Genomic DNA, 13,154 nt, shown 5'->3' on the forward strand with positions numbered 1-13,154 from the left:
TATACAAGTCCATTGTCTCAGTTCTTCTCAAACATTTTCATATCATGTCTTACTAGGGTAAATGAATGAGGTTACTTGAGGTCAGATGAGACTGATTTGTGAGGCTCAAGACACCCACTCTCTGCACTCCCTAGGACAGAGGGAATCAAGTTCTGGGCCAACTTGTAACCCTTTCACAGTATAACAGTTTGCCAGAGCACAGCAGCTTATACGTTTTGCATTGGGTCAATATTAACTATATTTCCTGCATCTTCCAAATCCTTATTGATTTCTTTGTGTATTAATCCATAAATTACAGAGAGAGTTGTGTTTAAGTTGATGTGGCTCTGGGCAGGCCATGACAAAATACGCCAAAGCGGCATATTGATTATTTTAAAGTTATTTAAGAAACAGCCAGTGCCAGAAGGACTCTCTGACCCTCCTTTGTCCCCCTGAAAGCAGCAAATAAATCTCCCATATGAAAGGTAGCTTCCCTGCACCAGGAGGTAAAGAGACATCCTTATCACCAAAGATAGGGAATTAGGGCTGAGAAGGCTATGTAAACAAATTCTGCTTAGATTCTTCACTAGTTAGTACTCAGACCTAAGCTTCTTTGTCTTGTCAGTTCTTCACAAATTTATTGTTTCTTTGTCTAAAAGGTATAAAAGCTTCCTGCTTTGGTCCCTTCTCTGAGTTTCAGGTTTTTGGGGACCCCATACATACAAAACTAAATTGGTTTTTCTTCTGTTAATCTGTCTTATTTTAATTTAATTATTATACCAGCCAGAAGAACCAGTAAGGGTAGAGGAAAAATTTCCTCCTCAACAAAGTCTCTTATTTGTATACTTTCTCCTTTTAGTTCTGTAAATTTTGGCTTTAGATATGATATTAGGTACATATAAATTAGAATCACTATATATTCTTAGTAAATGTTAACTTTATGAATTGCAATGATCCTCTTTATTATTGCTTTCTGTTTTCATGTCTATTTTGCCTAACATCATTATAGCTATGTCAGCTTTCTTTTGTGACTTGCTTATTATATCTTTTTTCATCTTTTTTATTTTTTGTATCCTTATGTTTTAGATATATTACTTGTAGGCTGCCTATAGGTGTATTATTCCTCCATTTTCAAATATTTGTGACATGTTATTCCTGATAAGTTAGTAGACAATTTCCTTGTTAAAATAAGAAAAATTGCAGTTATTGGCTTTAAGTTGTTCAATCATGATTGTCAGAGAACTGGAAAATGCCAGTGATTATTTCCTGTTATGACTTACTAGTACAACAAGTATTTATATTGTTTAAAAACACTGAGATGACAGTTACAATAATACTACCAGTTCAGGTAAGATAACTAATCAGAACTGCAAGTTTCTTTTGGTTGTTATCACAGGGCATGGCAACAATCTCTAAAGTCTTCAAAGTCTTACAAGAATCTTTTCTTCAAATGCTGCTTCCAAGGACAAATTTATATTAATAGAATAGTACAATTTGGTAATGGTTATGAATATTCACAAAATCTCCTTTTTGCTCAAGAGACAAGATTGATATTCTTGTGAATGTTCTCAATTTAATACCTTATCAAATCAGAACTTTTGAATTTGTTTTATGATGCAGAAAGCTCTCTAACTCTGTAACTTCAGGAGAGAGGGGACATCATTTCTTTTAGACTCCTCTTGTTAACTGTGAAGACTGGTACATTTTTTTAAGACGAGGCTTTGTAAACTTCATTACTTAGCATAAAAAGTAAAAAGCAGGCTTGCGACCTCATTTTTATTTGCAGAAATGGACTAAGAGATGAATGGGATTTTACTTATTAGCAGTGAAAAAAGGTGTATATAGCATTAATCGTCCACATTCTGATTCTGCAAATGAAGTATGTGCTATTCCTCATTGAATGCAAAGAATGCAAGGATGGCAAAATTGACAAAAAGATGTCAACAGACCCAGGCAAAGGTATTCCATTTTTAAGGTAATCAAAGGTTTAAAAACTTATAGAGCAGGGGACACCGCGGCACTCCTGGCTAGAGGAACAAGGAAACTTGCTTGCCTAAGTGCTCTACAACAAGAGGCTGCACACCTGCCTCCTGGTTAGAATCTGATCTCACTTCTCTATTGCTTTCCTCTGACCTATATCAGGGTTGAACTCTGCAGGCCACTTGATTTACATCTTTGCTGGAATCTTGTCTTCCAGGGCCAGGTGGGCTGACTGAATTAGGTCAAACTGATAACAATTTGGTAAATAAAAGTACAGCAAGTGTTATTGTCCCTAACAATTTGATAGCAAGATTTAGAGTGGCAACTAGTTGTTTAATATTTATTTAAAATATTTAAAATATCTTGCCAAATACTTTCTTTTCAGTGATCTCTTTTTTTTAGAATCATACAATATGTACTCATTTGAGTGTGGATTCTTTCACTCAATTTTTATTTTTTATTTTTATTTATTGATTTTTTAAAATTTTATTTATTTATTTATTTATTTATTTATGGCTGTGTGGGATCTCCGTTTCTGTGCGAGGGCTTTCTCCAGTTGCGGCAAGCGGGGGCCACTCTTCATCGCGGTGCGCGGACCTCTCACTATCGCGGCCTCTCTTGTTGGGAGCGCAGGCTCCAGACGCGCAGGCTCAGTAATTGTGGCTCACGGGCCTAGTTGCTCCGCGGCATGTGGGATCTTCCCAGACCAGGGCTCGAACTCGCGTCCCCTTCATTGGCAGGCAGATTCTCAACCACTGCGCCACCAGGGAAGCCCTCAGTGATCTCTTAAGGCACAATTTTATTCTTTTGATTGTATTTCCTCTGAACTTGTAAATAATCAATAACGGTATGCAAATTTAGTTTTCAAAATCATATATAAAACAGTCTAAATTTTAAAGAAAAAGTCTAAATTTTAATGTAGAGGAAACAAGTTTATGCATATGTGAGGAATTTCAATATGTATTTATCTTCCTGAAAACTGGCTTTTCTTTTATCTCTAAGATTATTCTGACTGGTATGGAACAGTTATTGTGCATGGATATATACCAATGGATCTCATTCTGCCAACCCCCCGCACCTCAAACAACACTATTTTAGCACTCCTTATTTCCTGTTGGAGAAAAGTTAGCTAAAGAATGAAACCAAGATATTTGTGGATGCATTACTTAGATGAGGCCCACCTGGAAGTAACAGAAACATCAAAATAACAATGGCTTAAATAAAACAGAAATTTCTCTCTCACATTAAAGAAGCTGGATATAGTTGGTCCAAGATTGGAATGATGTTGCATGTGTTAGGGGCTTAGGCTCTTCCTGTTGTTTCTCTGCCATCTTTATCCTGTGGCTTCCATCCTGTGATCTAACATGACTGCTCAAATTCAGCCATCACATCCTGTTTTTTTTCTTTTTAATTGAAGTATAGTTGATTTATAATATTGTGCTAGTTTCTGGTGTACAGTAAAGTGATTCAGTTATATATATATATATATATATATATATATAAATATAAATATATATATATATATATATATATATATACTTTTTAATATTCTTTTCCATTATGGTTTATTACAGGATGTTGAATATAGTTCACTGTACTATGTGGTAGGACCTTGTTGTTTCTCTATTTTATATATAGTAGTTTGTATCTGCTAATCCCAAATGCCTAATTATCCCTCCCCCACCTCATTTCCCCTTTGGTAACCATAAGTTTGTTTTCTACGTCTGTGATTATGTTTCTGTTTTGTAAATAAGTTTATTTGTATCATATTTTAGATTCCAGATATAAATGATATCATGCGGTGTATGTCTTTCTCTTTCTGATTTACTTCACTTAGTATGATAATCTCTAGGTCCATCTATGTTGCTGCAAATGGCATTATTTCATTCTTTTTATGGCTGAGTAGTATTCCATTGTCTATGTATACCACATTTTCTTTATCCATTCATCTGTTGATGAACACTTAAGATGCTTCCATATCTTGGCAATTATAAATAATGCTGCTATGAACGTTGGGGTGCATGTACTTTTTCAAATTAGAGTTTTCTCCAAATATGTGCCCAGGAGTGGGATTGTTGAATCATATGTCAGCCATCACATCTTTATTCCAGCTAGAGAAAAGGACTACCAAAGTAGGCCACACCAAGCTTCAGGGGGGAAAGTTGTTCCAGCAGCTATGCATCCAGTGTCAATTGCATTGAACAAAGTTAAACAGGCAAGGAAGACTGTATTCAAGACTGTTGCAATAGAAGGGGGAGACAACTCAACTCCACTGAAACAAAGGACTGGAAAGATTTTAGGAGCTGGGGTGCAGGTACACTTAGGCCACCTGTTTGCTAATTGGCCTTACCCAAAGGAAATGTAAATTTTCTCCTATCTCCATGACAGGAGGTAGTTTTACAACTTGGAGCAAAGTACCCACTAGAGTTAGGCTTCTACCCTCCCACGAAGACTGAGAAATAAGGGCACTATCATCCTTGATGTTTACATTTCAAAGAAATGGTTCCCAGGACCTTGAGAAAGACATGCCCTGGGTCCTCAAACTGCCAAGAGGCTCCTAAGGAAATTTATATACATTTCAAAGGGGACAAAGAAGTGATGTGTAATTACAAGTATTTTAAATTGAATACTCTAGGAGAAGGGAAGTCGGGGACTTATAGTCAGGAAGAAATCTGTCTAAAATTTTTCAAGCTGGGGAAATATTAAGGCCTGCTTGGTCACCAGTTAAAAAATCAAGTTTCTATACCGAGAAAGAATAAATGGGAGAATAAAAATTGGAGAACTACTGACAGTTTGCCCCTGCTGGCTCAATAGTTTTCTCTCTCTGTTCTTTGAAGAAAGACTACAAAAACACAATAATGCTTAATTCAAAAATTAATCTTTCTATTGGTAGAATTTCAGCTACTACTATTGCTTGTATGGTAAAGGCCAGCAGATAAGACTCTTATAGCCTGCTGAATTTCTTCCACCACCAGGGTTGTATACTTCCCGAGAGTCAGCGGTGTTATCTCTAAACTTGCTAGCTATACTTGTTATTGTAATTACCTAAGATAATTATTATGTGTCCTAATGAAATATGGGTGTGGCTAGAACTTTCTGTATGATAATTAAGTTCACTGTTTTGCCAAGAAAAAAATAAATGTGACTTGCTTAAAAATTGCTGCCAAATTAGATGTGGGTAAAGCGCCCATAAAAGTCTTGGAAGAAAAGGTCTAGAGGGATTCTGCACTTACATTTCATCACAAATGTTTTTAAGTTCTTATTTCACTTTAAAAAAACTAAAACTGGGACTATAGACAGTGTTTTATGGGCAATGAGATTTATACAAGATGGCATGGACCTCCTATCATAGGCTTTCTTAAGAAATGGTCTTGCCCTACATCAAAAGTTTAATAAAAAATATTTATACATTTTAAGTTAAAATGCTAATGGTACCTTTTTATTACTCAACACTTGGACCAATTTTTAAAATTAATCTACCAACTACTGTCTCAATCAATTTAGATGAAAATAAAACCAAACCAAATATCTACTAACTCTCAAGGTTGGTGACGGATACTGACTTGTTAAGAGAGTTCTTTATTATATCAAAGGCAGCCAGACAGTACTCATTGAAACTCTTATTCCATTCTTTCCATTTTGATTAAAATAAAATTTTCTCTGATTCTAAATGAGATAACGTTCAACTCTGTGTTCAAAATTAGACAAAATTGAGCACAAAACAAGGTTTTAGCTTTAACATTGGAATTTTTTTTGCAAGTTTGTTTTGGATTTTGTCTTTTATGGGAGTGAACATGACTTAGCATCCAAAGTCACCAAAGCGATGATCTCTATTTCTTTCCCCTAAAATTGGGATACAAGACTGATAAAGAAATGCTAAGGTATTTAAAGGCAAGTGGCATTAATAAAATACTAGCCTGTAAAAAACACTTTAATATGAACATTTTGTGGTAGAAGTCTTGGTGTTCATTGAAAGCTACAGACTGTCGTTTAAGTGGACTTATATTTAGATTTGTCCTAAACTAGAGAAGTTCTTAGTGTTGTGAAAACTACCATAAATTTCATTATTTTTCAACATTTTTAAGAAATACTTTTTTTCAATTTGTTTTAGTTAGCCTCTTTTGATTTTAAATACTAGAAATAGAGAGAGATCGTTATGATTAAATAGGTAGGGTGTAAGGACAATCCAAAACTAGGGCCCAAGGTGCTTTTAACCAACTGAAGGTATCAGCTTCTCAACAGATCCAGCTCTGGACTTGGACTGCTTGTTCAAATCCTGAATCTAATTTATTTGTGCAATATTGGGCAAGTTAATCTTTATCAGTCTTGGTTTTCTCATCTGTAAGATTATGATTATAATAGCATCCATCTTTTAGAGTGTTTTACATAATTAAATTAGGTATGCAGGTAAGTACTTAGACCAGTGTCTTGCACTTAGTAAGTTCTTAATAAATTAGAGTTGTTATACTGATTTTCTAATTAATCTGACCACTTATAGAGTCTTGAATTCCATTCTCTACCAACTATCTCCTTGTGTTTACTCTTAGTTTCTGTCCCCTTGCAATTGTGCCTTGTTTCCCAAGGCCCCAATTCTGTTTAATAACATCCTTTTGGCTCAGCCCCCACTGATAACTGTCCAATCTATAGATTGGTTTAGAGGATGCACTGTCTTGCCATGACGTCTTAGGTGGTAGAAGCTATGAGTAGGTAAGGCAGCTTCTTCAGAAGAGGTTAAAGGAACAGCAAGCATCATTACTAGAGCATCTGTCAAATTTGTATTCTTTCTTGTTATCTTCTCTAAATTTTGTTTAGTGTCTTAATATAAATTATCAATTCTGTTTACCAAGTGAAGGCAAAACCTCAGAGAGATCTAAGCATATTTCAAAACTAATCATCCTGCCTTTACTCTGCTAGAAATAAGTCCTTTAATACCAAAGGAAAATGAGTTATTGTTCCTATTCTTGAGATTTAAGTTGAACTTTTTGGGACCTTAAGATATTTTCAGTGAAAATCTTAAAACTTTGGAATTCATCTGTTTTTCTAGTCAAAAATGTTCCCTATATTTTCTTCTGTACATTTTCTTTTTCAGTTGAAATGTGAAAATTTATAATGATACTCCTCCTGGGACATAATCTCTGAGAACTGTCACAGGTGAAATATATGTATATTTTTAATGATTGCATGATGATCAGTAATTCATAGCTTATTAATTAACATTTCAAAGAGTCCTGATTAGGTTATAGAATTACACAAAATTACACTAAAAATATATTGTAAAATTACACTAAAGTGATATGAGGTGCTGGGGGTTCTGCTTCTGGTCAAGACAGAATAACATCTTGGATTTATCCTCTCACTTGAATATATTCCCTCCCACTTTAAACAACTAAAATCCAGACAAAGTATATGAGACAATGATACTCAAGACTTTGAACATGAGGCAATGAAGAAAACTGATCCCTGAAAGATGGGAAATAAATGAGGTGAACCCTACTATTGCCCTATCTTATTGCCTGGAGAAAGTTTTCAGGCCCTAGAGCAGGTAGAGGGAGTGTAAGTATTGACCACTGATCTCCTGAACTGAGGAGAGGAAGCTGCAGGTCAAGAAGGCAGAGTACTGAATAGGAAAAAGCTGCATATAAAGAGAACTCTGGAGATGTGTAAAGAGTCCGCATTGAGGATTCAGCTGAATACTGATCAGTGCATGCATGTAAGAAAACTACCAAAGCTTGGGGAAAGACCTAGAAAAAAAGAGTAGAGAAAACAGTGCCTATGGCTCCCAAAAGGCTGGGAATAGTACTTGTTTTCAACAGCTGGAGTGAAAAACCTCATAATTCATGAAGGTCAGAATAGCTTTTTACCTAAGTTAAATTTAGCCTATTAGTGAGGCAAGACCCTACTCTGGTCCTGCTTAACAAAGTTTAAAAAGCAAGACTCTAAAGAATCAAATTGTGTCCAAGTAACTTGACCATTTCCAGAACAAAACTCAAGAATAATATAGGATTACAAAAATATCTATCATGAAACAAAGTAAAATTCACAGTATTTTCTGCCTAATGAAAAATTACCAAGAATTTTTAAAAGTAGGAAAATACAACCCATAATGAGAAAAATCAATCAGTTGAAACTATGAATGACAGATGATAGAATTAGATAAAAACATTAAAACAGTTGTTATAACTGTATTCAATATGTTCAAGAAGTTAGAAGATTAAACATGTTTGATAGAGACATGAAAGATGCAAGAAGAAAATACCCAAACTGAATTTATAGAGATAAAAACTAAATTGTCTGAGATTAAAACTATCTCTCAGGGATTATTGACAGATAGACATTTTAGAATTAGTGACCTTGAAGACACAGCAAGAGAAATTATCCAAAATAAAACACAGAAAAAAAATAAAGACTGAAATAAACATAAGTAAAATGTGGGATAATTTGCAAGTAGTTGAAGAACCTGGAAATGGGGAATGGGGTAAAAAATATATTTAAAGAAATATTGCATATTGTTTAAAACCAGTGATAAAAAAAAATCTTAAAACAATCAGAGAAAAAGAAGAACACACAGAGGGACAAAGACAAGTATGACACCAGATTTTTCTTCAGAAACAATGCAACTAAGAAGTCCATAGAACAGTATCTTTAAATCACTGAAAGAAACATATAGTCAACTCAACCTTGAAATTTTTTACCCAGAGATATTTTTTACCCAAAGATATTTTGAGAATATCTTTCAAAAATGAAGGCAGATAAAGACTTTCTCAAATACATAAATGCTGAGGGAATTCATCACCAGCAGGCTTGAAAAATAAATGTTAAAGGAAGTCCTTTAAGCTGAAGGATAATGATACTAGATGGAAGCCTGGATCTATACAAAGCATTGAGGGGATTTAGAAGTGTTAACTACAGGGATAAACATGAAGACATTTTTTTATTATTTAAGCCTTTTAAAAAGATAATTGGCCTTTTAAAGTAAAAAATAATAACAATGCATAAAATGTATAAAACCCAGAGCACAAAGGTCAGAGGAGGGAAGTAAAAGTTCACTGTTTTAAGATTTAAAGAGGTATTATATCATTTGAATGTAGACTATAATGAATTAGAGATGTTTATTAATAACTAAGAAATTACTAAAATAACAACATAGATTTGTAACTAATTATCCAACAATGAAGATAAAATGGAATCATAAAAAAATACTGATGTAATCTAGAAGAAGTCATAAAAAGAGGAAATAATAAAGAACAGATGGGACAAATAAAAAACAGATATCAAGAGTGTTGCTTTTAACCCAACTATATCAATAATTGCATTAAATGAAAATAGGTTAAACACCCCAATTAAATGAGAGATTTTCAGACTGGATTTTCTTAAAAAGTAAAACAAACTATATGTTGCCTACAAAAAATGCATTTTAAATATAAAGATGTAACTAGGTTGAAAAAAGGATGTAAAAAGATATTTCATGCTAACATTAATCAAAAGCTAGAATAACAATATTAATCTTAGACAAAGTAGATTTCAGAGAAAACAATACTACCAAGGATAAAGAGGGTCATTTCATAGTGATAAAGATTAAATTCATCAAAAAAATAGTGCGTTTGAACATGTGTGCCCCTAATAATAGAGCTTCGAAAAACATGAAGCAACAACTGACAGATGGTATGGAGAAATAGGCAAATGTACAATTATAGTCAGAGATTTCAACATTCCCCTCTCAATAATTGATAGAACAAGTAGGCAAAATCAGTGAGGGTATAGAAGACTTGAAATCTCTATCAACCAAATTGGCCTAATTGACATTTATAGAACACTTTACCAACAACAATAGAATATACATCTTTTTCTTCAAGTGTACACCATCATCCATCAAGATAGACTATATTCTGACAATAAAGAAAGGCTCAATAAATATAAAGATTCAAGTCGTATGTTCTATGACCATAATAGAATTAAATTAGAAGTCAACAACAGAAAGAGATCTGGAAAATCCTCAAATATTTGGAAACTATACAATACATTTATAAATAACCTATGGGTCAAAGAAGAAATCAAAAGGGAAATTGAAAATGTTTGAAATGAATGAATATGAAAGCACATATCAAAATTTGTGGGATACAGCTAAAGCAAAACAATATTTTTAAAAAGGGAAATTTATGAGACTAAATCCCTATTTTAGACAAGAAAAGTTTTATATTAATGACCTCAGTTTCCACCTTAAAATGCTTAAAAAAAAGAACAAATGAAACACAAAATAGTCAGAAGAAAGGATATAATATAGATCAGAGGGTAAATCAATAAAACAGAAAATGTAAAAACAATAGAAAAATTATGTGAACAATAACTTGTTCTTCAGGAAATCCATAAAATTGATAAATCTCTAGATGAGGAAAAAAGAAGAAAATTATCAGTATCAAAGAGAAGTGAAGTCACTACAAATTCTACAGATATTAAAAGAATAATATGAGAATATTTTGAACAACTTTATGCCAATAAATTTAACAACTTAGTTGAGAGGGACAAGTCCCTCAAAAGACACAAATTTACAAAGTTCACTCAACAAGAAATAGGTAACTTGAAGAGCCTTATATCTATTAAAGAATTTAAGTTTGTAGCTAAAAACCTTCCTGACTAATGGGCATCAGATATATCTGGTACATAAAACTTTAAAATATTTTGGAATTCAAATGTTGTATACCAGAGGCAAAAAATTCAAATATTTCCAGGTGCCAGGTAAATAACATAAGTGAGTGATGTGGAATAATTAGAGGAAAAAACAACTGCCAAAAATACAATCTAACTTTATTTTTACTGAACCATGGTATATATAGAAATGCAACAACATAAACATATATGATAGCAAAGATTTTATTTTAAATTAAACATAAAAACTTAAAGTCAGTATGTAATTATTAATTATTAACTTTATTTCTTGTGGGGTTTTCTTGGCTCTTCTCTGGAATCAGAAACCTGATTCTTTTTCTTCTGCCCTTAAATATTAGTATTTTTTGTGTTTCCTATGGCACTGTGGACAACTTAAAATATTTTACTTTGACATCAGCATTTAATTTTCTACAGATTCATAATGGAAAATAATTATTGACAGAAGTAGGCGCTTCCAAATATGGATAGAATTCTTGCACAAAATGTGCTCTTCCTCTCTTTACTTGGGTGGCTTCTTCTCATTGTTCAGTTCTCAGAATTAAAATTTCTTCTTCAGAGATGCCCTCTCTCCATTATCTCTTTCTTCTGTTTTCTTAATAGTATTTTTCTTACTAGTAGCTACACTTTTCTTTGTTAACCTGATACTCATCTTTTCTCCTAGCCTGTAGTTCAATGGGTGCAGAATCTCAGTTTCCCTCATCATATAACTTAGTACATAAACTGCCTCAGGAGTTCCACAAACAATTGAAGAAAGAGTGACTAAGCTCTGGTCAGAGGGTAGGATTGATAGCTGTCATGTACAATTTTCTTGGTCAGTGATGATTTGAGACCGAATTAAATGCCTACTCCAAACGGAGAGAGATAGAAAGTTTTCTTTTTAATTATTTTTTTGGAGGGCAATTTAAGAGCACTTATCAGAGTTTAAATAGGACACACACTTTGACCGAACTCTTGGCCTTTCAGAAATATATTCTGTAGAGACTTACAGAATGCATACCTGTTAAAGCAGCAATTCTTTTCCTAGACATTTAGCCTCAAGGAGAAGTCAGACAAGTACCAAATATGTGCTGAGATGCATTCTCATTACGATGTTATTTGTAAAAGCAAAAAAACAGAGATTGGAAATGAGCTAAATGTACTTCAAAATTATTTAAATAAGTTTTGGTATAATCATCAATGAAATGCTATGCAGGCATTAAAATTATAACTGTAGTTAGTTACAGTTAAAAATAACAGTGGGGAAAAAAAATAACAGTGGAAATAAATCTACAGTATATTATTGTTAAGTGAAAAAAGTTTAAATAATATGTATAAAATAATCATTCCCCTTTTTTCTTTTTTGGTTAAAAAAACAACTAATGGTCATATATGTGGGTATATATATGGTCATGCCCAGAAAAACATCTAGGAGAATATATAGAAAGTTGATCACAGTAATTATCTCTGGCTAGTGGAATATCTAAATTCTTTTTGATACTGTTTATTGTTACAAGGAATATGCATTAATTTTATAATAATTTTTAGAACTAATAAAGATATTTCCATTTGTGAAAAATATTTCTTAAGAAGATTATCTCTCTTCTCTTAGAAATAAATTTTAATGTCTCCCATGCCTTTCAGTCAGAAATTTCTTCCAATTATGGGGTGTTTCACATTGATGAGAAACGAGAACTGTTTAAAAAAAAGTATATATTGACTTCTATTTCTCTTACAACATGATCCAGAACATATTTATGCTTAAAACCTTTTTTTTTTTTTTTTGGTTTATTTCACTGAGTATTAATAATTGTTTTGAAGTTATGATTTTGTTATCAGGATCAATTTGCAAACTTGATTTCATTTACATTTGACTACATCAGTATTTTTTAAGTGAATTCAAATAACTAATTTAAATAACTAATTTGTATGGTATTCCATTTGCTGTGTATAACATAAGCTCTGTACAAAAGGTGAGCCACCATCCCACCAACAGACGATCAGCTAATCACCCTGACATATCATGCTGTGTCATATGGGGTCTTCATTTCTTTAGCAACCACTTCCAGTAAGAGCTGGATCACTGAGCTAGATAATAGTCCAGCTAGTTTACAGTTTCTTTCCGTGCACGGATCAATCCAAACAGCCTGATGGGATCATCATGAATGTTTTCCTCCATTGCCTGGCTTTCTGGTGGGAAACTGTCCATCAAAGTGGTCTTAGAAAGGTTGATATCCGTTGCATGTACCTGCCCATCCTCATCCTTGTCTGACGAATAAGTTTTCTGTTTCTTGGGCTTTCTGCGCTTCCCCTCACAGCTGTGATCTAGTGAGGCATAGAACATCTTTGCTTCAGTTTCCTAGAAAGAAAGGTACGTTAATTCTTCATTGTTAGCCATTCTTTAACTTTGATGACCTCTGGGTATTTCTAAGGCCTATAAAAAACACACAGCTTGTTTTCTGGGCTTCAGCTACCTTATTTGCCAAATTTGTCAATTAGGATGATAAGACTTTGGAGTGGAAAACGCTTAAGTGAACTTTTTGTGTGTGTATAGT

General features: G+C 33.4%; 1 protein-coding gene across 2 annotated transcripts in view; it reads right to left on the minus strand.

The window, feature by feature from the left end:
• Window positions 1-6,335: 6,335 nt before the first annotated feature.
• Window positions 6,336-13,154, minus strand: part of TRAT1 (T cell receptor associated transmembrane adaptor 1) — a 40,669-nt gene continuing 33,850 nt past the window's right edge. For both annotated transcript variants that reach the window (XM_082460234.1, XM_082460233.1), the window contains one exon: window positions 6,336-12,958. In XM_082460234.1, coding sequence (XP_082316360.1) covers window positions 12,704-12,958 — 255 coding nt within the window. In that variant the 3' untranslated portion in view covers window positions 6,336-12,703. The remainder of the gene's footprint in view (window positions 12,959-13,154) is intronic.

The sequence above is a fragment of the Balaenoptera physalus genome (assembly GCF_965194825.1).
Source record: "Balaenoptera physalus genome assembly, chromosome: 4".
Classification (NCBI taxonomy): domain Eukaryota; kingdom Metazoa; phylum Chordata; class Mammalia; order Artiodactyla; family Balaenopteridae; genus Balaenoptera; species Balaenoptera physalus.